Source organism: Semicossyphus pulcher, unplaced genomic scaffold (assembly GCF_022749685.1).
Source record: "Semicossyphus pulcher isolate SPU_LCO1_2020_fin unplaced genomic scaffold, fSemPul1.0.p SCAF_3, whole genome shotgun sequence".
NCBI lineage: Eukaryota > Metazoa > Chordata > Actinopteri > Labriformes > Labridae > Semicossyphus > Semicossyphus pulcher.
In genome coordinates, this window is record NW_027211704.1 from 4,659,324 (window position 1) to 4,684,847 (window position 25,524).

The following is a 25,524-nucleotide window of genomic DNA, read 5'->3' on the forward strand; positions in this document are numbered from 1 at the left end:
ACGGCCCAAAGTTTGCACTAGAAGAAATAGGCTGCAAATACAGAAACGATACTAATACAAAAACACATGCAATGACGGAAACGTGCTGCAAATACAGAAACGATACCAATTAGATAATATACAAACTCAGAAAACATGTGCAAAAGAAAAATGCTGCATATTAGTTTAGCAGAACGGAAGTGCTGTAGGCCAGTAGGGGGCCATCAAATGAATAGTTTATTATTGATGGATGGGAGAGAGAGAGAAAGAGAGACGAGAGTGTAAATTAATTATCAGACTTTGTAACATGAGACGCCACTGAAACATGAGTAACATCTTCTAATCATGATCACATTCATGATCACAAATTACAGTTGTTCAAGCCTCACAATCAGGTTCATTGCGAGTAGCTTTACACATATAAGGCATTTGTCTTGGTGTTTTTATGCAAACAGTTTGCCATAAAATGGAATTAGAATACAAAACTACAGAGCTAGTAAACAGCACAATTCCTTCTGTCAAAAATCTTTAATAAAAAATAAAAAAAAGATTAAAAATAAGAATGTTGAAAACAATATATGAAGAATATGTGAAAGTGAGATGAAAGAGCTGTACAGTATGTGCAGGAAGGTGCAGGGTGATAGTTGAATGCAAAAAAAAGCTCACAGAATTAAATATAAAGACAATGTAAACAGAAAATAGTCCAGTCCAGTGTGCGTTAACATAATGCATATACGTTTTTAAGGCTTAACAAAAATGTAATGTTAAGTGATGAGGCTGGATGAGAGTCTGTGTTACATGAATGTTTGGTTTGGAGGGGGGTGGACTGGGGCCTTATTGATGAGGCTGGCTGCAGAGGGAAATAAACTGTTCATGTGGCCGTAGGTTTTGGTCATGATGGACCTCAGCCTGCTGCTAGAGGGGAGAGTCTTAAACAGTGTGTGTTTGGGGTCACAGGGGTCGGCCACAATCTTACCTGCGCGCCCCAGGGTCCTAGAGGTGTACAGGTCCTGGAGATATAGCATTGGATTGCAGCCACCCTGGCTGCAGTATAAAGAAAACCACTTCAAAGTCAACATTCTCCGGATGCAATTTTGCATACTGTTACACACAGGAACAGACATGTTGAAAAAATAACACAACTCTTCTGTCATGTTGCCAGAGAGCATTTCAGAATATTAAAAGCGTAATGACAGATTCAATTGTGTCCTTTCAACCTGCAGGACTTCCCCTTGTAGCATTCTGCAGGAAACTGAAAACACAAACCACCAGAGACAGGTCTCACTGAAGCTCACCCCAGCTAACATACTGCATCTGTATTCACCAGTTGAAGAGGAGGGAGGGAAACTTCCTCCCTCAGGGCAAAAAAAAAAGCTGGATTTAACCGTTTCTGCAGGTGAATTAAGTCCACCTAAGAGGCAGATTGCACAAAGTAATCTTTTTTTTGTAATATATCACTGAGAGGATTTTTTTTCCTGAGTTGGATCTGAAACTGGAAGAACCAGTTTAAGAGCTTCACACCTATTTGGGATTTTTTTTTTTAGGCAAAGAAACAGAGCAGGCCTTTGAAGCCTTTTAGACACAATACAAAGTGTGTTACAGACAAATTGGAGTCGCGAGTGTGAAGCAAAGTTAAACCTGAAACACAAATACCTGTAATTAAGAATATTTTATGTATATTCTTGTTCTTACACATTTTGTTTTGTAAATCCAGGCTAATTATTTTACTTTACAACTACATACATACATAACTATACATAAATACAAGAGGAGCCTTCTTCACTGCCCTCAGTCTACATTGGTATATGTTTGTATTATTAATAACCCAATCCTGTAACATAAATCTGACATAAACAAGCCATCACAATTAAGACACAGTATCCTTTACAGATCAGTTACAGTCCCATATGATCAACATTTTGCTGCAGGACTAGTCTTAACTACGGAAGGCAGAGTTGTGAAAAGATAGGAATCAGATCACAATAGAAAAATCTGGGAAAGCTGTAAATAAAATAATTTATTCACCAAACATAACAAGCTAAAATTTGGATGTCATTCTGCACAAGAAGCAGTTGCCTCTGGTAGTCCTAAAAGTTGCCTTCGCGTTGCTAAACATTGCTTTGATATTGATGTGATTATTATTATAATAGATTAAAAAAAGTTGGTTATGAATGTTTAAACATTGAAGGAAAGTCTCTAATGCAAACATGCTTACACAGCTTGTCGCCAGGGATGAAATTAAGACCACTTAAAGTATCATTACTCAAGTTCATTGGGACGAATTAAACATGAATAGCACAACACTGATACTGTATGACCTTATGAAGTTTGTATACTGAAGGTGTTAAAATGTGCACAAAATATCAGGATGTTTAGCTTCTAAATTATTCACTATTTTCACCTGTTTGTTGCTGCTGTTTGGTGCTGGACAAGAGGCCCGTACTCTGCCTGCTGCAGCTGAAAATGAGGAGACAATGAACCAAAACTGTGTCAGACGGATAAACAATGAGTCAAAGAATGGAAACCCGTGAGATGAGGCAAACTGCAGACTTCTCTGAGGGTTCTGCTTTCATATTGCACGTCATATTATCTTCTTTAAATGTAACCTTTTATTAAACGTCTGAGATACTTTAATTGCTTCAGTTCAGCATTCGTATCTTGTGCAACTTTATACTTCACTTTGCAACGTTTATGACGGACATGCATTTCATTCAGCAGCAATTACCCAACAGCTGTAGTAATATTTACCTTTGGAGATAAAGATTTTACAGACAAAACTTGTTGTAATCTCATAACATATGTCGCCTTGCTCAAGACGATACATATAACTTATGAGAAGTAGCCTATATAAAACAGTAAAACCTGACTATAAAATAAACTATGACCCAAGATAACTTTTTCTACTTTCTGACTTCGTTTTGTTGGAATTCTTCTGCACTTTTTCTTCTGGGACATTTTGCATGAGAACAACATTTTCCAATGTAGAATCTTTTAACTTGAGTCGATGACTTTTCCATCCTTTCTCTAGTTTGTGATGCTTCCCTGAGCTGTGCCTTCACGGAAACTTTGGCTTACGCTCATCGTCTTTTACGAGACCCTGATTGTCCCCACCCTGACAAATAAAATGTAATCTAATCGCACTGATACTTCCGAGTCAGTCAGAACTCTATCAACCAGATGGTGCATGCCAACACACGGCTGCTTCCTGTCTCGGACACTGAATGCACCGCCATACCTGTCAGACTTTTTTGGATTCTACCTCATAAGTTAATTTGAAATTTAATTGCTAAATGGGGAAAGTCAGATCTAATATCACTGCGTTGTTTTCATGCACGTCTCTGGTGAGTGGTGTTGGTCGTGCATTGCTGGGGGCAATAAATGATGTAGAGGTTAATTTAAATTTTGACAGATAAGGATCAGAGGACGAGATTTTAAAACTAAACATTTCAGTTTGCCTCAAGCATTTTCCCCAGTTCCTCCCAGCAACTCATTCTTAATTAAATAAGTCATGCAAGTTTGAATTTTAAATCAAATATGTCTTTAACTTTTGTCTTTTGTTTTGGGTTTCTTTGCACTAATAACCTCCAGTGCTTCTCTGCAGCGATGATGACAGAGGCTCTTCTACACTGTGATGCGTCATATTCGTATTTAGCTGTTCTTCTTTGACACCTGCGTTTCATTCCTTCACTTTAACACTCTGTCAGCCTCCAGCGAAAGGCCTGTTTGTCTTGATAGCTATGACGATCAGTTACCCCTCATTATGAAAACAAGCCTATTGACTCAAGCGCTCCGAGAGATCACAGATATAATTGGAGCTTTTGAGACTCCACACTGAAACAAAAGTCAATATTTGTCCTCAGTTACCCTGTCACACCATGTCACACAAGCCCCATTCAAGTCATCGCCTCGGTACGCACCACCTGCATGCACGGGGACGTCACACCCACCCACACACGCACACACCCACGCACCCTGTCTCTCATATATAAACACACACATAGAGCTTACCTGCATGACTATATGCACTATCAGGGTCATCTCCTATCTGAATGAGCCAAGTTTCTGACAGTTTAATGCATCAACTCACTTCATGTTGAAACAGTTTTTAAAATAAAGCGGTGTGGGACATTTATAGCAAAGATTTATCAGTATATAAAATGTGTCTTTTTAATGAGGGAATTGCACTCAAAAGACAATTTATAGCAGACCAGGCAATGACTATCTGTGCAAAATCCATTCACTTAGACCTGAGGGGAGTTAGGGCCTGTTGGAGCATTTGACACTTTCCCCTGGGGTGACAGGTAACGGTTACCTGTGCATGTCGGGTGGGACTTTCTTTAGAAACCTATGAATGTAAAAAAGGAGTACAGTCTGCCGGCACTAAACAAACACAAGAACTCTAATACAACAAATTCTGCTGACACCTCTTTGGAAATAGTTGTGTGTCAATCACGTTACAGACTGATAACCCGATACGGTTTGTTTAAGCGTCTTCGTTTTGTTGTCTTCAGCAGGAGCTGTGGCGATAATCAGAAACCACTTCTGCCTTCATCTCACTGTGAAATAGTTTCCCCATTTTTGGGGGGATTTGCACTTTTTTCTGAAGTTTTATCACCTGCAGTCATCAATTATTTCGTTGTTTGCTCGGCGATGGTTACGACAGTAGCGGAAAGAGTGAAGGTGGGAAAAGAAAAATAGAACTTAAAATCCACACAAAGTGGTTTGAAGGCTCATTAACTCCAATGTGAGTGTAATTATAAGGAGAAACTTGCTCAAAATAATGACATTTTTTAATCAAAGCAGCAATATTTCATTTTCTAACTCATACTGAGAAAGTATTTCATGATATTGAAGCACAAAGTCATTACGTGAAATTAGTAATTATTTTGATAAACTTTCATTATTCTTTTGTAGCAATTATTTTGAGACAGTTTCTCATTATTTTAAGATAAATAAAAATCTTGAGGTTTCTTATTATGACTTTGACGATCATATGGCATCACTACTGCGTTTACACTGTTAATTTAACAATGTTGTGTTGTATTTAACTCTTATTCTGGCTGTTATATTTAAATCACAGAAGATTCCATTTCTCAGCATTTCAACTTTTATCTTTTTATTGTATATTTAATGCACATATTTTACATATTTAAATTTCCTATATTTTTTTATTCCCTACATTTCTTCATGCTTCTCTCTGTACTAAGCTTTATTTTGTAAACATCTTATTGTACTATTGTTATCATATTAGGCACTGTCTCTCTGCATTTCACCTCTATACACTTTTTATTTTATAGTTCATTTATATTTTGAGTTATTTTGTATTTCTTGTTTTTGTACTGTAACTTTGGAGCAACCTGGATCAATAATTTCCTTCGGGATTAATAAAGTTCTATTCTATTCTAATAAACAGCAGCTGAGGCTGTGCTTAAAGGCACAGTGCACTTTAGGATTGAACGACCAACATCATGCTGGTACTGTCCACCAGCTACGTTTCAGTTGTTAGAATTAGCATAGCGTATATTTGAGGGTGAGGGGGGAAACATTACTTTTGCAGGTATTTGGTCTTAAACTTAAAGTAAGATTTTCATTTAAATAAATGTCTGTTGAGTCTCTATCTCTCGCCCAATGAGGTAACACAATGATGACTGAGTCTATGGCCCACTGATGAAAGCCTTTGCATTTGCAGTATATAGTATTATTATGGACTGGGTGTCTGGTGCGACTTTGGTGGACAAAATCACAAGCAGCGCCCAGTTAGTGTCGTGTCAGCCAGCAGTGGTTGGTCTGCCAGAGAGGGTAGGCGGAGCTAAGCGGATGCATTTCTGCTCTCTGTAAATGTTGCGAGTAAACAGTAATCTACTATGGCTGAACAAACAAAGAAAAGATAAAAAAAATAAGTGAAAATCCAAAGAAAAAGAAACAAACTCGACGCTCAGATGAAGGCAAACAGTCTAAAAAGGAAAGCGACCGTCAGGGAGAAAAATCAAGAGTTCGAACTGGAGCTCTCCTGCAGCGTCCTCCTGCAATTACTGTATATCGCCATTAGGGGGCGCCCAAGAGAACAAAACTGAAATCTTCGAGATTGTCACTTTTAGTATCAGAAAATTGAAATATTTACTTGACATTTCACTCAAAACAAAACATGTGAACCTCGCCAGTCAATCACAGGGCTGACACATACAGACAGACAACCTTTCGCACTCACACCCACACCTATGGGCAATTTAGAGTCACCAATTAACCTTACAGACATGTCTTTGGACTGTGGGAGGAAGCCGGAGACCCCGGAGGGAACCCACGCCTGCACGAGGAGAACATGCAAACTCCGCACAGAAAGGCCCACCTTGCCCAAACCGGGGTTTGAACCAGTGACCTTCTAGCTGTGAAAGGAGTCATCATCTGTTCTGTTGTACTGTACCATTCAATCAAATTCCTGAAAGTCAAACACAAAAAGTCAGAGGAAGAAAAACATAGAAAAACAATAAACAAGGCTGGTGTTCGTCACCCTCAAAAAAAGACTCTTACTCCTTGTTTCAGTGTTAATTTAATCATACAAATGCTTAATTATAGATACAGGGGAAAAGCTTTATTTTGACAGTTTCTCTTCAGATAAATGTGCTATTTGAGGACTATGTAAACTTTCAGCTCATCCACTCACCATGCCAGCCACCTCAAATCCGTACATAGTCACAAACTAAAACTAGGATCCAGCAATATTTCTCACCATCTTCTCACACGCCAACACACACGCACACACATAGAAAAATAAGAAAAGACTGACGTGACTAAGAGAAGCAAAGCAGAACAGTGTATACTGTTTGGGAGGAGGACTTTCGGCTGACTCTTAAAACAAATACAGCAACACAAAATGCTGGTGAATTTTACAAACCGCAATGAACTTTAAATGTCATTTAGAGGTTCATAATTCCAACAGAAGAAGACATAAAACAAAACCATATAATCCTTTTGAATGAATTCATAACACTATCATGGAGTCCATCAACAGCTTTTCTCATTTTATTTTAGAGCCAAAAAATACACGATGAAGTCCATGTCCAACACGATGAACAAAGCAAACCGCCTCCATTTTTAAAACCACACATTCTTGCAGAGATTTAACTAAACGTTTTAAACTTAAACAGCATGAAAACAAACTTTAAAGCTGTCAAACAAACACAGAGGCCTTTAGGGGAGAGCAGATGAGAAATAGAAACAATAAAACATCCTGGAAAATGCTGGTATCACAATCCACAATGAGCCAAACATCACCACGTTTCCTCTTTAGAGTTGTGCAAATAGCAGTAACAGAACATCAGCGCTAATCCTGATGTGAACCGTTCGTTTCAATTCTCACTCAAATCAAGCTGCAGCTAACCATGTCTTCTTCCTCAGCGTGATGTCAAGTCATGTTTGAAGTTGGTCTTTAGATTTTTAGCACCACCTGCTGGCTGAAAAGGGGACTTTACACAGCTGCAGTGCACTTAAGGAAAGCAAATAAATAACAAAAGGGCAAACGGTGAGTCAGTTCATCCACACGGTGCAGAATCACTCAACAATACTTCAGGGGAACACGCCCGGTAAAGCTCTATCAATACACGTGTGTTTGTAAATAGACACGTCATCCTTTGCCCAAGTAGTATACACCATTTTTATGTCAGTTAATACCAAAGAGAAACCACACACCCGCACGCTCTCGCATCCACACATATATATCTAGTACACATACTGTAGACATGGACTCAAACTACAGTCACACATCAGGCAAAATAGATTTAATGGCTTTTTCAACCCGTCCTCACGCCTCACTTTCTCACACTCACTCGCATCCCTTCAGCGTCTATTAAAAGAGAAAATCCACCCGAAAACTAAATAAAAAAACAAACACGTCTGATGCAGTCTGGAAGGGGAACCTGCAGACGAGATGCTTCAGAACAGATTAGTGTCTTGGTTGTCTGGATTTGATCTTTGGGAGTGACAGGGTTCCTACACAGGGATGGATTGTGAAAGTGGAGGATATTCGGCTGTTAGTGACACCAATATTTCCCTCAGACATGATACAGGTTTACTTTTTACTTCAAACACACAGACGGTTGACTCCTGAGTGTAATGATACTTTAAATGATTCACTGAAGCCGAATAGGAACCTCTTACTTTAAGACAATGACCGGGAGTATAAGTCGAAAAAGTTCTGAGAAATGTAATTAAAATTTAGTTTTATCTGGAGCACTTTTGAGTTCTAAATGTGACGGAAATACAGCCGTACTTCCCCACTTTTAGTCACCTCAGCAGTAAATCCAAATATTCTCCATTGTAGCATCGGTCAGATGTTCTCAAGGTATATTAAAACTTGACCAAGATTGTTGTCTTGTTTTTATATAGTTCACAAGCTGTTTAACCTTTTGTGCGCCGGAATACAGAAAATAAAACCAGAGTGGTGCACGTCATGGAAATCCTGAAACAGGAAGAGCAGAATTCCAAACTCAATTTGAAGGAATTCCCAGCCTACGTAGTAAAGAGCGTCCACATAAAAATTGCAACTGGGACAATTCGAAAAGCTTTCACACATCAGGCTTGGTGCTTAATAATGACAACTAATAAATGCAGTGTTTAAGGTGGTTTAACGTAACATTAAATTAACTTATCGCCCTGTTTTTACAGCCAAACCTGTGAAGAGCAAACCGCTTTGAGCTGCAATATCACGTGAATGTGATGTAAACATTCCCATCTCTACCATCAACTTCAACGATTTGGTGACAGCCTTAATAGTCTGCTTAACCTGTTCATACTGAGAGTGAAGCTGCTATGAGGCTCTCATGTAGAGGACAACAAGACCTAACCCATTCACTTCTGGTAAAATTGTTTGGTGAATAAAAGATGGAACTTTTTTCCACATAAAAACCAACATCCAACAATATTTGAGCTTCTCTTTTGACGACTTTTTAAGGCCTCAAATTGATCATCAATAATTTGTCCCATTCTCTGCAACCGACCTGTGGAGGAACCCTGAAGAGTACTGAATTGTGCGCAGGTAGTTTAGGGTTGATTTTCCCTTAAATTAGACCTGTTTTACAGTGGAAATAAAAATAGTTGTGTGTATCTATTTGTCAGGGTTTGTAGCACTCTTTAATGAAGCATTCACACATGCGAGTCCGGGTGTTGATGTCAGGTGGGGTGTTTCACTGTAGCGGATGTAATCCATCACCCCACTGTAGTTTGTGTTTCTGTGGAAAGGGCCATGAGGTCGGGGAGAGGGTTGTCATGAGTCAATAGAAAACAACAGTTCCTCCCCCCCTCCGACTCCTCTGCACCTAAAGACTCCCAGCTCGTCATCCACCATGGGAGGGGGGGGTCTTTGTCGTTCTAGCTCTGTCCAAATGGATAGGGTCCGTGAATACCCTGAAAAAACATGAGAGACAGAGTGTTAGAATAAAAACCAGAGGTGGAAGTAACGGAGTCATTTTACTACAATGAAGTAAAGTCATTCACTACATTTGTACATCCATCCGTTACCGAGCAAAATATTTATCGATGGATATTGCAAGCTAGACAGAAAAACTTGGACCAGACACCAATCAAATGCATCACATCAAAAACAGGCCAATCAGATCAAAGTGTCATGCATCGCGTCAAAACAGCGCTGCCGGTTGATTTCTATTGAGTCCGAGGCGAGGAAGGAGAGCTGCAACTACTAACCCGACGCATATCGGAGTGAACCATAAATGGGACAGAAGAGAGTTCAGATCCTCCCTGGACACATCTTTCAGACATACAGCCGTTAGATCGCTCTCCTCAAAGCCACCAGACTCCATTGACAAAAACAGTCATTTTACCTGGCAGAACATGGGACTTGCTCGTCTACCGTTGCCTCGTTACACGTCGTGACACACGTTAGTTGAGGAACTGAACTAACCCTTTAAAACCCCACACAATAAACACAAACAAACTAACCGATCGAGGCAGCGGTAGACCATCAGCAACTCCTGTGTTCTACAAGGTAAAATTTGCGTTTCTGTCAATGTAGTCTGGTGGCTATGAAGAGAGCTATATAACTGCCGTTTCTGGTTAAACGAGGATCTTACTCTTTGACAAAAGGTCCATCTCTCGTCATTATGACACCAAAACATGTAAACATAGGGCCCATGATTGACATACGTTTTCATTTTAATTATAACTGGGAGCTGAGGGCTGCAGATTACACAATAAGCTCTGTAACCCTGCTTCATGAAGACATTTATGGCATTAGTTGGAACACCTCTTACTTTAAACCTTTACATCGTTCCAACTGTACTATCATTTCCTCTCTTCCTTTTCAGTTCATTGCACAGACAGTATGTGTCAGGAAACTTTGGTAAACGTGTTTAATATAAAAATCAGCGGTGTGGGAAACAATTTCAGTCAAGTAACAGAACTTCTACTTGAGTAGTTTTATCAGAGGTGTGAAGCACTCTTTAAATCAAACCAACACACACTCCTTTTAGCACGGTGGTGGCATGTGCAACTAGAAATACTGCCAACCAGTGGAGTTGCATTAAATGATGCGAAAGCTTTGCTACTACTGTTGTAATTATCTGCCCCAGGGCTGTAGTAAAACTACGTGTAGGACGCAGCTCAGCCAATGTCCTTGAAATGAACGCCTCGACGAAGCCAAGTGGATTTCAGCAGTCAAGTTTAACCACCCGAGACGATGAACTATGAATAAAGACTCAGGTATGACTGGTATGAGGTGATACACCTGTATAACAATTATGCTGCCCCACCCGAGAGGCTCAGGCGATTCAAATGAGGTTTGAACTAGTGATTACAGGACACTTCCTCAACAGAGATCATAAACTTGTATTGTAAAGCTAGATTGTGTGATGTATTTCCGGTAATTAATCAATATAATTCACAAATGAATAGACATACTCACATGGAGGTGTACTGTAAAGTCAGACCAACATCGAGTCTGCCATAAAGTTCTGTTAAAACTCTGAGGCTTTGTTCAGACTGCAGGCAAATCAGATTTGTTTCCCAAATCAGATTTTTCAGACAACGATAAAGTCTGATTTGTCATTTGCAAGAGATAAGATCGGATTTGTTTGTCCAAACATCCGCAACTTATCTGCACGGCTGCAGTGGAAGCAGCGTTACTGTAATTAACCACGTAGGCTGACTTCACACATAGATGCATGAGAAAAGGAGATCCATCATCCTGCCCTCCAAACCCTGATGTCAAGTCGTGATGCAGAAGTCCTCCGTTACATCAGACAAACTCAGAGCGCAGCTACAAGTCGCAGCACTGATTCCGCTCAGCCGCTCTGATGCACTGCAGTCACTCTGAACTCCACATTGTTGTTGTGTGTCGCATTGCAAGTCATGCAAAAAAAAACTGTCGTGAAATCTGATTTGATTGGCCAGAGCGTCACGACTGAAAGGTTTCTGGAATATTCATATCAGGATTGCATTCAAACCATCTCTGAGTGGGGCGTAGATCTGATTCGCAAAAATACCCCAAATTCGGGGGGGTTGGCTTATCACACTTTCAAAAATCGATCTGGATTTGTCAAAACACGATAAGAGCTTCCCGTCTGAATAACTGTCCGATACCCGATATCTCAACAGCTGCTGTGAAAATGAAATCCTCCCTAGAGATGATTTGAACGGCCCCTTGAGCCTTCTCTCACTCTGGTCCATAACTAGAGTGCGCCAAAGACTAGAAAGCATATGTTTAAAAACAAAGTGTGCTCAATAAAGTGCACATGGATACTCCAGGACGTTCTAGTTATACACAGCCAATATGAAAATCTGTGAAGCAGACTGCCATAAAATTGAATGAGCACACTGAGGCTCCCCAGAGGACAGAACCTTTATATTTTCAACACTCCATGAGCTTTTAATACCACCCTCAGGCCTCTTTATGTAAAAGGTAGATTGGCAATAAATTTGCTGAGCAAATTAACGTTAAAAAGGGGAAAAACACCTTTGATACAAATTACCCGGAGGCCTTTCTGTAACCAATATCCTCATGACAAATGAGGAAATTTTATGAGGTGGAATGATGCGTCTTTGGGACAAGACGTTAGTCCTGCAAAGACCACAGCTGCTGAAGAAATGACAGAGAGCACAATAAAAGCTAACATATAACCATGGTGACCTAATCAGAAACTTTGTCTTGCGTTTATCATAGATAACAAGCAGCAAACGCGTTTTAGAAAAAAGGGAGGACTTGTTTTCAGGTTGTTCTGTCACAGCAAGCTCCACTAGTTCTCCTTGAAATGAAACCAATAAAAGTTCAAAATATTTAGAAAATATGGTCATGGCTTTTCTCATTTTCAAAATGCAGCCGCTTCGATCAAAGAGGGATGAATTTATCTTTTACAATCCTGTTCTAATGATGCAGCTTCTTCATTAACCGTTACTGCGGCCAACATTTCTGTTGATGAATGATAGTGCACAGGACATCCCTACGGCTACTTACATGTGAACTTCAAGTCTACAACAACCCACAAATCAATTAGTAAACCTTGTAGGGCAACCTCTTAAATAAGCACTTAATATACCACAGCATGGGTCAGAATGGAGCATATCATCAACACTACAGCTGTAGATGGAGGAGTGCCTGACTGTTATGATGTAGGTTTAAAACTGCTCATCTTTCATGCATGCAAACTCACACAATAAATCAGAAAGTGTAGTACAACTTAGTCTAAATTTGAATTCTACATACCTGGCCATAAGTCACCACAGAAAGATTGGTTTGGAGGCCATTCGACGCTCTATTTACAGCATTATGAGACAGTCCGTTTTGATCTTGCTGGATTGGCTCCTGCGTGCGCTCCCACGCTCCTCCAGGATCACTGAAGCTGTTGTCAGTGGCGTCGTGCTTGTTTTTCTGCGGCGAGGCGAACGGGTTGAAGTCTCCCTGCACGTTGCGCTGGGGTTGGGTGTTGAATTCTGTCTCGAAGGAGGACAGCTGCTGGGTCACGCCGAGGAGGCCTCCCACTTCTACACTAAGAATCACCCAGATGACGTCTGCGGAGGAAAGGAGAGCACGGACACAACCACAAATTTAGAGACTCAAACACAAATACACTCAAAGACTCAAATATCTTTTAAAGCCAATGTTAGTTTCAGCTCCAATAAATTGCCTCATTAATTAGTAATCCAAATTTAGCGATCTCCTACCTCCGTAGAATAATCCTGTGGCTGTACACATCCTCCACTGGCCCTGGTACATGCCTGGATTTGTGGGACTTCTCATCTGCACACTCACATCTGATATCTCCTGGGGGTCTAGAGACTTTACCATGACTGTGTTTACATGCCCGAACTGATCCCCGCCAATGTACTTGAGACAAACCCCGGGTGGCCACGACTCTGCACCTTTAATGCACAAAGATGAGTGTGGTTAAAACACAGTTCATAAGCAAAACCATGACGCTGTAAGTGATATTTACCAAGGAGCAAACAAACACATGCAGAAAGGCAAATTATCCTGTATAAACAAAACATGCAATCATGGTGACGTGCTTCACACCTGTGTTCTGTATTCTCCAGGTCTTTGTGAACGGCGTGTCTGGAGGAACCGACTCTCCTTCCCCGATGGTCACATCTTCAACGAAGGACATGGATGGTGTGTTGACGTTGGGGCTTTCGAAGTCATAATATGCACCAATAGCAGCCTGCAGGTTCCTGTTGCAACACAAAAGACAAAAGGAAGAGCATGATTGTGAGTCAACATAATTCATGTGACCCTTTTTGGCCACGAGATTTATTAAAAATGTTACAAAATAAACCGACATCAAGAAAACCAGCAATGAAGTTGTTTGTTGTGTGCTGTGTCTCTTCCAAACCAACCTGGCTAAGCATGAGTTTACATTTTTCACCAGTCTGCATAATTTTTTCTGGCATCCTTTTGAAAAATCTGTTTATTTTTCGGTTCTGTTTTAAGCAAGATTACAGCCACTGTGTGACTTTCTAAGTACAGTGAAATAGCCACTCACAAGAGACAGGAGAACAGCAGCGAAACGGATAACCACAAGATCATTTCCATGTGGGAAATCCTGATACTGAACTGAGCGGAGCAGGACCTAGCTAACTGTGCAGTGGTCAGACTCGAGCAGCAGTAAAGTTCCATCCAGACACGGTCCCTGGAGAAGGCGGTTAAATTAACAGGGCTGTATGTGCCTCTGGGTGATGCTACGAACCCAGACACAACAGCCTAAACATATCTAGAAGGGGGATTATTTGCAGGTTGTGTTGAACCAAAACAAATCAACACATATCCTGTTGTCAAACTGGCGCAGGTAAAGGAGGCAAAGGCACAGCTTAGCGCGACAGTACATCATCTAACTTTGGTGTTTATTTAGGTTAAGATCTGGTGACACTAGAAGGTGATAGCATCACATAATTTAGTACTCATCAAACCCTTCAGAGTCCCTTCTGCCAACAGAGACAGGGGAATAGTCTGGGAGAAACCATTCCCATCTTGTAAGAAGAAATTCATCATAGAATAAAGGGGATCGCTCAGAAAAACTTGGTTCTGATTTGCAGTGACCCTTCCTTCTAAAGAGACAAATGAGCAACTTTTGATTAGTTGTATTTTTCATGACTATTAAACAGATAATGTGTGGCCAGTGATTCTTCTTTCAAAAAGTGGATGATAAGACAAATTAGGCCACTTTCCTGATCTTTTACAAAAGGTATGTGATCAAGATAGTCATTCCTAACTTAGTCCTGGGAAGTTAATGATTTATTGCTGTAAGCTCGTGTTTAATCAAAATGAAACTCCACAGAACTGATTAAGTAGTTTCAATAAGTAGGGACAACTCTGTGGTTGGGTTGGTTGTCCCTTTAAATGAGATTAGATCAAGGCCATGCGCGTTTGATTGATTGAGTGGCTAATCGCGTTATATCGGTTGATTAAAGACACAAACACGTTTTGATCAACACCATTTTTTGTCAGCCGTTGAAAGATCACGACTGGTTACGTCATCAGACTAACGTCAAGTGACTCGGGCTGCTGCCTTGAGTTGTGGCTTCCCAAAGAGCATGGTTACACTGACTCTGAACGCTGTTATGTAATATGGCAGATAATCTACGCCGAGAGTTCCCTGTGCTTAAATTAGACTGCCTGTGCTTTGCTTTTCAAGTTATTTCACCTTATTTTGAACTCACAGCTGAGACAAACTCTACCGTTTCACTTCCGTTTGCCACAGAAATGATCGTTAGGAGTTAACTGCCAGCTATGAACAACTCTAACATACATTGCATTCACGTGGTGTCAGAATAATCGGAAAAATGAGTTTTCAGCGGTGAAATTTTACGTAAACGCCCACTCAGGTCAAAATAAACAACTCGGAAAGTCAGGGAAATTTATGGTACCTGACCTGCCGAGTTGACGAACCCTGACGTCATATTCAGCTGAAAAATGGCGGACGAAAGTAAATGTTATGTTGAGGGCGAGAAACTTTTAATGGATTTATTTTTTTGCATATCATTACTTGCTCGAATGTATTATGTCATGTGTTATCATGTTGTAGCCGTAAGTTGCTTAACACATTGAGTACCCTAAATTTGTTCTCAGCAATAAAACCCAACATATTTTCTTTGTCGCCTCTGTGTTGTTTCCATATTACCAGTTAAAGCTCGTGAACACACCGGAGTCGGAGGAACGATTTCCCAAACTGGGAACTCCGAGCATCCATGGAGCACGTAAATACACGGTTAGCACATTGTGTCTCCGTCTCCTTTAAATTTTATTTTTAGAATTATTTTAACGTATGCTAACTAAAGCTAATTATCCTGCTATGTTAGCGTCATGTTGCTGTATGACAACAGGCCCACGTATCCCCGCACTCACCAGTTGGTCATGTCCAGGAAGAAGGCGCAGCCGGCTGGGTTGAGCTGGAAACCCAGCAGCCTCTGAAACTCCGAAATGAGGACGTCCTTGTCCGTGGTGCCCATGCAGCTGAATTTCTGCATGAGCTCCGCGTCCACGTCCATGTCCGTGCCCTCCATGGGTGGCGGGTGTCCCGCAACAGAGACGGGGTGGTGCGGGGGTCCTCTCTCAGTTTAGTCCGAGGCCTTGTCCAGCCATAACAACCAGCTCAACAACAACAACCGCCAGTGCGCATGGCACGACCAGGGGGACGATGTTTGACGTTGCAACAGCCCGCGCGTCACCTTTCGCCAATCACGTAGTGGGCGTCGACGTCATCTGTTGCTATTTGCAGCCACCTTTTCATTGGTTTATCAATGAAAGTGGCCCTTTTTGGAGCTCACTTCCAAATATATCGGAGGACACTAATCCCACATTACTTGATACAAATATTGACTCATGAGAGCAGTTGTAAAGATGTAGATTTTCGTAAGCATTTTGTCTTAAGCTGCACGTGAAGCATTACCGATTAATAGATATTAGCCCAGGATTCAAATAACAGGTATTCATTTATCATTGAGATAATCTATAAGTGGTTAAATTGCAGCTCAATACCAGATGCTTGACAGGTATATTAATATCAAATGTAATATTTAAACGGTTTGTAAAGGTGATATTGAATTATTGGAACATTTTTATCGATTTTATTCAGCTCTTATTTTGCTCATAAGATACCGTAGGAGTTATCAGTTCATAGCTGTATGACCAGGATTTAATAACAATTTAATAGTTTAGCAATGAAATCCAAGTTGCTAGTTTTGCAGCAAAGTACCAGGTGCATGAGTGGTTTAATAGCCTAATGTTTAATTGTAATATTTTTTAAAATGGTATAGCTGATATTGAATTATTGAAACGCAATTATCTAAATCATTTTTTAGCTATCTACAGCAGCCATGGTTGAGATTCAGATTACTCTTCCCCTGGGCTAAGTTCAAGTCTCTGTAAAATCCTTTTTTGTTCTGTTGAAAAATAAGCCTCTATCATCAAAGTAAGTGAATAGTAACTTGGCAGTGTCTTTTCGTGTGTACCTTTGGGCATGCATAAATGATGAAGTGTGTAAATTATGTATAACATGTAGGTGTTCTTTTAAAGTAAGAATAACACTATGTCTGTTCCCTTTCCCTTCTTTCCTTTCCATTACTAGTAGCCATATTTCTTCATGATTGGTTTTGGATCCTGTACTGTTGTTTATTTTTGGATAATGAGTGATTTTGACTCACTTTGCATACTGGCATGGGAGAAAGTAATAAACATTCTTCTTCTTTGAAGTCTTTTGCGTATTTCCATTATATACTACCTTATGCTTTAACTCTACAACATTTTAAGCCACATTTATTTGACATCTACTTATTACTTTGAAAAATGGATGAGTACTTAGATAATTCTATAAAATTCCAGGTATCATTACTTGTTGAACCTCTTGACTGTATTGGAAGTAGTTAATTAAGATAAGTTTCACCTTTTACCAGCTACAACTTTAAAATGCTGCTTATTTACACCTCAATAACAGAAATAGGGCAAGTCTGGGCCTTTTTTATTACACTTGGGATACATACATATTCCTTGTAATGGAGGATTTTAATTATTATTATTTTTTCAAATTTTATAATGTAAAAGATAAAAGACATTTCTTTGACCACAGCCTACTTGCTAAAAGCTGCTTAATTTTTGTTAAGAAATAAGTAATTCTAAGCTTCTTAAATAAAAGAAACAATATAATCATAAAAGGCATACTTAGAGATGGTAACTAACTAACTAACTAACCTTTTGTGATCCTAAAACGTCAAGCAAATTAATTCTTAATTTACCTATGAGTGCTTTGCTATTAAAAAGTGAAACTGAGTCAGCTGTAGGACAAAATAGCATAGATTAATCTATTCGCATCTTTTCGTAAGTTATTCGTAAGTTGTCTCTTATTTCTTAGTGAGTTATCGAATTTGATTCACTCTAAAGTGCGTCCGAAACAAACGGAACCTTTGGTTTTAAACAAATTTCAGGCGGAACTATCCGTTGGTAGTTGTTATATCTAGTGGGAACACTTTATTGGGAACACCGGAATCGCGCTCTCGGCGGTGGTTGCTGAGGATCATGCCTAAGTAAGTTTAGATATCACTTGTCTTTCATGCTTTATATCTGATTTCCAATTTTAAACAAAATGATTTATTGTTAATATTTATGTTAAGTCACGAATGACGGTAAAATTAACGTTAAAAACTCATAAAAAGACCAGTTTGTTTCCATATAAACGCGGTGAGCTTTGTTTGGGCTGTGTCTATTTGCTGGGCTCAACCACGGTGTGAACGTAACATTAGCTACAATTACAGCACTGTGGCATTAAAACATGTTATCTGCTTGAGTTCACGATTTTGAACTTTTTTTTATGGCTTTTTTATACATGAAGGTGTTATTTTTGTTTTGGATACGAGATGGTAACGTTAACGTGGGATCCCACTTGTGTCTCAGTAATGAGGTTTATACCAGGTTATTGTTTTAGTAATGGGAGAAAGTTTTATTCTAAGTTGACGTTATAAAACACCATCTATGCATAATAACGTCAATTTACCTGAAGGTGAACGTCGTGTCTGGAGTCATACCTTTGTCCACTGGAACATGTCTCCCACGCTGCTGCGGAGTGCAACGCCTCATAAAAAAAATAAGTGGCCAAAGAATTAGTTGTATGATACCATCTATACAGATGTTTTGGTGATCTAGGTCCAGGATGATAGTACACGATACATTTTGAAACAAAGAAATCTTTTATGACAATGCATGTTCTTTTTTGGGAAGGTAAGGGGCCCCTGCTGAATAAAAAGGGATATTGTCTGACATTTGCACAACATGCAATAAATACTATAATACCCACAGCACTCCTTAATGAATGAAACATTACCTGTGTTTGTTAAATAAGGGAATCACTTTTTATGTGCACAAGAGTTGAGACATGAGAAGAAATGTTTGATTTTTTAAGATCTCTGATTCTTTAGTTGAACAGTTCATAAACAATTTCTATTTTATATTGAGAAGCCCAAGCTCTAATTTAAAGTTTTCAGTCTTTTTGTTAACAACACTCTTTTTTTCCCTCCAGGTTTTACTGTGATTACTGTGATACCTACCTAACACATGACTCGGTAAGTAGCATTTGTTTGTACCAATTCACTTGAAAAAGCTCGTATCTGTACTTTACTTGACTATTATTTTTTGGGGAAACTTGTAACTTTTATTCCAATTATGAAAGACAAATATCATACTTTTGACTCCTACATTTCTATGAATTTTCTCCTTACTCGCTACTTTTGCTTTGAAGTCAGGTGATGACTCTTTTCTAAAATCCGAAAGACAACAAGTTGTGTAGTTTTGCGTGTGGTTTCTCTAAGTGGTGTTGCCATACGTGTACCTACCTGTCTCCATGGTTGAACGTATAGCAAACGTCACTCAGATCAGGCCGTTCATTTGGTGGCGGTAAAGATGGCTGCGGCAGAGAAGGATGATGATTCTCCACCTGAGCACCCATGGCCTTATCTTCAGCCTGTGTTTGAGCTTTTTGAAATGAAAAATGATTCATATCATTTTAAATGTTCACTCTTTTTGACGCGCACAAATTTCAACACGGCCTACAAAAAAAGTAGTTTGAATACTTAAGTATTTTTGAAAGCAAGTACTGCAGGACTTTGACTCAAGTAATAATTTGACTGTATTGGAGTAAGATTTGACCCCGAGTATCTATACTTTAACTCAAGTAATGAGGTTGTGTACTTTGTCCACCACTGGTTGTATTCTGCTCATGTTAAATGTCCACGAATATGTTGCATTTCTGTTCCAGCCATCGGTGAGGAAGACCCACTGCAGTGGCCGAAAACACAAAGAAAATGTGAAGGACTACTACCAGAAATGGATGGAGGAGCAGGCTCAGAGCCTGATCGATAAAACAAGTAAGCCAGTTATTGTCTCAATTATCTGGAGAGTATGGCTGAGTGAATCTGGGTATACTCAGAAACTGCATGATTACACTGCCGTTTGAGTCTGCGACATGTAAGATGTTTGTGCAAGAAGAGCTGAGGTTTAAAGGTTCTATATGAGCATGACGTGTAGTGGCAGTAAAGCATTGCTAATGAAGATTATTTTGCTAGATCTGCACACTCTTCACACACTTCAAAGCCTGCTTTTTCCTTCCCATGTTTAATATCCTGGTTAGACCCAGACTTGGTGTTGGAGTAAAGCCTGTTAACATATCCCACACAAGGCATGCTTAGGCACATGTGTGTGGGTTATCCGAGCCCTTTGCTTAAACAGTGCACTATGTACACCAGCTTACTTGGGCCCCCTCTGAGATTACAGATCACTAATCCCCTTAAAAGATGCAAAGCTAATGTAGTGCTAAAGCGTAGTAATGTCCACTGGAGAGGAATATGTGGACTTGCAGACTAAATTTTTAGAGAACCAGAGGAAAGAAATCGCAGCCTACAAATTCTGTCAGCATGTCAGGAATGCAAAATGTTTTCTTATTTAAAATCTGCTGCCTTGGTGGTGGTCTGCAGAGGATGGAAGCATTTTTAGCTATAAAATTTGCACCACAATAGTGCTGTGTATATTGCTATTTATTGCAACTATATTGCATTTTTTGGAATATAATTTTAGGGAAATTGTCATAATATAAAGACCACGCCATCATGCATAAAACCTGCGTTAAAAAAAGTTAATTTTTCTGCGAAATAATAGGATTTCCCTGTCACATCGAAACATCATAGCACTACTTTTTCATGCAGCCTACTCAAAGGAGTTACGTGTCCTTGTATCAGTACATTTAAAATCTATGCATGGGCACTTTGGGTTAGAAATTGATGTGTTTTTTGACATTATATCTATTCTCAAAAACACTAACATCATGATAAGATAGAACTTTATTAATGCCAAAGGGAATTATAGTGCCAGATGGCTCAAACAATACAGTACAAATTAGAGAAGTACAAAAAACAACTCAAATATATTAACAGTTTATTAGATGGAAAAACCCCTTGAGATGAACCACCTCGTTTTCAAGGGGGTGAAAATATAAAGTGTATTGGTTAATGCAAAAGAGACAATATTACAATAGTTACAAAAGTAGGCAGGAAGTAATGGTGGCAGTTAAATTAGTATTGACAGTAATTAAGTTTTAAGAACTTCTGTTGCACAAGATTATAAATTTAAAGATACTCTAGTAGGCCGTCGCCCCGGACAGCGCCAAAGTGAAGATGATAGTTGAGAGTATCAATGTTTTCTTGCATATCACCACATGGTGCATTTTCATATGCAGGAATGTTTAAGACCCCGTGTGCTGCCCTTTGTGTTCTTGTTTGTATTCCAGATATATACCATTACACTGGCTTAAATTATCTTTACAAACTTAAAAAAAAACAGACATATTTTGTCTGAACTGAACATGAAATATTTGTATGCTTGTTTCTATGTTGATGTTTGGTCTTGTCTCCCAACAGCGGCTGCCTTTCAACAGGGAAAGATCCCTCCCACACCGTTCCCAGGTGGTCCTCCCCCAGGTGAGTCCATTGTCTTTTAGCTCAGCGGTAATGTGATTAACTGGGCACAATACAGGCACTGACTCATGATATCTAGATTCATGCCTAATAGAACGAGGCTGTCAGCACTTTGCTCCATATAAAGGACTATACAAAAGGTATTTTAGTTTTTTTATAAAGCTTGTGCTGCGACAGGATTATAACTAAATTAAATTGTTAAAAGTTCCACTCCACTGGACAGAGGTGATACAAGGCAGGGCAGCTTTATTTGAACAGCATATTTCCGACTCAGAGGCAGAGTAATTTTAATAGGGAAAGAAATGACAAAGAAAAGCGTTTAAAACTCACAATAAAAGACACAAAATCAATTAAACGCGCCGTGCACTGTTTTTAACCGATTATGAAGCAGACTCGATTTAGAGCGGACGCCTCTATTAAGCCTACAAAAGCAAACCAGACCACCAGAGAAAGGATTCAATATTTCAATTGTTATTTTTAATGCTTGTTAGCTGAAAACAGAAAGCTTTGGTAGCAAATTAAAAGACAGCAGGTTGAATACTAAACAGACATGTACTGGAAAGGATCAGCAAAGAGATGAGACATACGGCTTTGTTCACAGAGGTCTCCAAAATCAAAATAAGTTAAAGTGTCAGACAGCTGGTACAAGGTGGAATGAAGTGTTCAAATATTAGGTCATACATAATATAATATACAACTATAGGACAATGCTTTTGATCTACAGCCTGTGTAACATCTGTTGTTTGTGATACAGGTGGTCCTCCTCGACCTGGCATGCTACCAACACCCCCCATGGGAGGGCCACCCATGATGCCCATGATGGGCCCTCCACCTCATGGGATGATGCCGGGTGGACCGGGTAAGAAAAGTTTCTCTGCTTTTGCTCCAGTCATTTCTAACTTTGTGTAAAGTCTAAAGTTTTCTTGCAGAAACGGATCGTGTTTGACAGTTTAAGGTATTTCAGAGGAAAGAAGAGGCCTTTATCACCTCATCAGACGGCTTTTGTTCCTTTTATCATACATCCTTTTATTTATATTCTTCCAGCACTTTAAGTGTCTTCAGTTGGCTGTGTTTGTGTTTCATGTTTGTGCTTTTATGCTGCCGTGATTCACAAAGAACTTCCTCTCAAGGGATGTTTGGGATCTGAGCTAAACTGAAAAATGTTAAGCAGCCATTTGCCGTGCAGACACGGGGTTTGATCTGCTGTCCTGGAGTTTTTTTGATGCCCTTTTATTCGGTTTCCTGCAGTCACAAATAAAGAAGATAACAGAATAATCCTGTTCACCTGATATGTCCTGTTCGCAGATGAAACCGCCTGTTGCCCCCCCTCTTTATTCCTCAGGTTTCCTCTAATAAGATATTTGTACTCTAGGTTGGAAATGAAAACTCAAATGGTTAATCAACATGAAAGTCAGCGTAAAGATGTGCAGTTTTGGATATAAAATGCTTTATGGCATTGTATATTTTTATATCTGTGGGATTGAGGCCGTTGTAAACTTGGGTTCTGGTCAGCTGCGATGCTACATGTAATAGATTACAAGATTTAGACCCTTTAATTCAATGTGATTACCTGTCTAAATAAAGGTTAAATTAAAAAACAAATACACAGGTCTTAGAAATAATTCAGATTTAAATCAATATTGAAAACGATTGTGTGTGAACAGAAACAGAGAAAAAAGAGCAGGCAGTTTAATACCTTATTACAGAATATGATCCCTGCAAGGTTATTCTAAATTAACTCTAAAGTTTAAGTTGCACAGCCAGCTGTGTCTCTCTGTCAAGCTGTTGTCATAATGCTGTGTATCCCTTCACTGTCACATTCAGGAGGCATGAGGCCGCCGATGGGAGGACCCATGCAGATGATGCCAGGACCACCACACATGATGCGTCACCCTCGGCCGATGATGATGCCTGTCAGGCCGGGAATGATGCGACCGGACAGATAAGAGCGAGCGGAGTTACTCCCTCCTTTGTTGCCATGAACAGACGCTGTCTAGTGAGGACACTCGGTTTAACACTTGGATTTATAAATACGACTTTTTAAACGCTCAAACGTCCAATTTCTTCAACCCTGAACCACAAGGCCCCCGTTATGTCATTTATTTCCCTTTTCTTCAGCTGGAATCGCAGTATTTATTACTTTTTACCAACACAGAATTAGTCTCATTTGCCTGTTTTAAAGCCCCTTTTTTAAGTCCTCTCACTTTGACAAACTGTTCAGCGCCCAGATTTAAAGATCGTGTTTGATTTGACAAAACGTGATTCTATGTTTTTTACTTTGTTTTAGGTTTTTACGTATTTGGTTGTATTTCATTGCTTTGCTTTGATAAATAAAAGCGTGATCTCAAACCGATTTCTTTAAGACTTTAATTAGGTTAAAACGCTGTGGATCTTGTGCTTTGAATTATGTGACTTCACCAATCTTTGTGCACCAGTAACGATCATAAAAGGGTCATTTGTCGATCCAAAAGAGATGTCAATCAAACAAAGACCCTCAGTTTACACCAACCTGCAGATGGACACTGTTAGCGACTACCTGGCAGACATAGTGGATCATGTAGCAGCTTAAAGATGCAGTTACATCCCTCAGGATGTAGCGGGGAGTCAAACAGACCTCACAGAACAGTGAGCAGGACTCTTGTATGTCTGGCTGCCAGAGTCACGACTCCAAATTTACGCTCATGTTACTTCATATCTCTTGGAAGCGAAAGGCAATTGCTTACAGGTTCCGTATATCAACTTTATTAGGTAATAGTATATCAGCGTATCTGCTGACATTCAGTTTTTTGGTGCTGTGAAAGTTAAACAGCTGAGGTTTGAAAATTAAGCTTTGAGTTGGCAACACCAACGCAGCTTTTGGGCTGCTGACAAAATAAGATGTCGTGTGTGTGTGTGTGTTCAGAACAGTTATTTTCATTAGTGATTAATCTAGTTTTTAAGGAAATCGTTCCCAGTATCGGCCAAAGTGATGCCTTTTATGTGTGTAGCTGTTTTGTGTGCCTGCAGGAAAAGATGTTGGATTTCAAGGTTGAAGTCTGCTGTCCTTAAAAAACATGAAATTATCCATATGTGGGGCTCAAACCAGCAAAATTTAAAAGGACACTTATGCCCTTAAAAAGACTCACATTTGTTCAATGATTAAAGAAGTTGCTAATTAATTTTTTGTCAATAGACCACTACTACTCGGGTAACTCGACAAAGGTAGACTGTAGCCACGATTGGCTGACAGTATTTGGAGTGACCGCGTAGCCCCCCTCCCACGTGTGCGATCCCACGTGGGGGAGCGGCCGCACTGCACTGTCACTCCAAAGTTGTAGAAAACATGGCTGCTCTAGGATCGGTTATTCGGCCTCATATGTACGAGCCACACTCTCCAGGAGGTATCAGAATGGTAAGTTGACATCTTGACAACGACCTGACTACAAGCTAGTGCAAGAAGGCCGCCTGAGGTGAATGATGAAAGACGATTGGTCGATTTCAGCGAAAGCAAGGTTCTATGCAGAAACCTGCAGCTGTTCTGAACGGCCCATTTCAGAGGCGACCTTTTTAAAAATGTGATTCTGGAAAAACAAACACCCAAAAATGTGTAAGCCATGCAAAATATGAGAACATCCATTCAAAAGATATGGCCCCTTTAAATGCATCCCATATATGGAGGCTACAGTCCTTGATGCAAGGGCCCTGGGTTCGACCACCACCTTCTGCCCCTTGCTGCGTGTTGTCCCAACTTTCTCTTCCGCTGTCGTCTCTCTCAATAAAGGCACAGAAGGGAAAAAAAGGAAAAATAAAGGCTTTTTAATTCTACCTACAGAGTGCCTTTGATTTGTTTTTTGAATCACAATTGCATTTGACACTTTTTTCACCCGTGCAATGACCCCTTCTCAAAATGAATTAACCCCAAGTATGCAAAGAGCAGCTGTATGTGATTATAAAGACCCAGTAGCACTTCTACTCCTTTGTCTTCAGACCACTACTACTATTTAAATTTCACTCCACAGAAATCAAGAGAAAGAAATGTAAAAATATGCTCCAAAAGGAAGAAGAGAGACGAATCAGTTGAATCTTGATTTAAAATTAGGGGTGCAGTCTACA

The 25,524-nt window shown here is 39.7% G+C and overlaps 2 protein-coding genes across 2 annotated transcripts; one reads left to right on the forward strand and one right to left on the reverse strand.

Moving 5' to 3' along the window:
- Positions 1-6,507: 6,507 nt before the first annotated feature.
- On the reverse strand, positions 6,508-16,070 carry ilrun (inflammation and lipid regulator with UBA-like and NBR1-like domains). The gene is made up of 5 exons (XM_069679089.1): positions 15,824-16,070; positions 13,499-13,653; positions 13,147-13,344; positions 12,689-12,993; positions 6,508-9,378 (listed from the first exon to the last, which is right to left on the reverse strand). Exons 1-5 carry the CDS (start codon positions 15,979-15,981, stop codon positions 9,343-9,345), a joined length of 852 nt encoding a protein of 283 aa, XP_069535190.1. The 5' UTR covers positions 15,982-16,070; the 3' UTR covers positions 6,508-9,342.
- Positions 16,071-17,941: 1,871 nt separating this feature from the next.
- snrpc (small nuclear ribonucleoprotein polypeptide C) lies at positions 17,942-23,775 on the forward strand. The gene is made up of 6 exons (XM_069678842.1): positions 17,942-17,997; positions 18,987-19,029; positions 19,722-19,830; positions 21,376-21,435; positions 22,187-22,291; positions 23,257-23,775. The coding sequence occupies exons 1-6, from the start codon at positions 17,990-17,992 to the stop codon at positions 23,376-23,378; spliced, it is 447 nt and encodes a 148-aa protein (XP_069534943.1). The 5' UTR covers positions 17,942-17,989; the 3' UTR covers positions 23,379-23,775.
- Positions 23,776-25,524: the final 1,749 nt, after the last annotated feature.

What these genes read in the sequence shown, in the direction of transcription:
- ilrun (XM_069679089.1), bottom strand. Translation starts at nt 15,981, where the DNA reads ATGGAGGGCACGGACATGGACGTGGACGCGGAGCTCATGCAGAAATTC. An exon ending in CTGGAGAATACAGAACACAG is followed by an intron (nt 13,345 to 13,498) that starts GTGTGAAGCACG and finishes TGTGCATTAAAG; the next exon opens with GTGCAGAGTCGTGGCCACCC. An exon ending in CTGTGGTGACTTATGGCCAG is followed by an intron (nt 9,379 to 12,688) that starts GTATGTAGAATT and finishes ATGTTTTTTCAG; the next exon opens with GGTATTCACGGACCCTATCC.
- snrpc (XM_069678842.1), top strand. An exon ending in CCCAGGTGGTCCTCCCCCAG is followed by an intron (nt 21,436 to 22,186) that starts GTGAGTCCATTG and finishes TTTGTGATACAG; the next exon opens with GTGGTCCTCCTCGACCTGGC. An exon ending in GATGATGCCGGGTGGACCGG is followed by an intron (nt 22,292 to 23,256) that starts GTAAGAAAAGTT and finishes TGTCACATTCAG; the next exon opens with GAGGCATGAGGCCGCCGATG.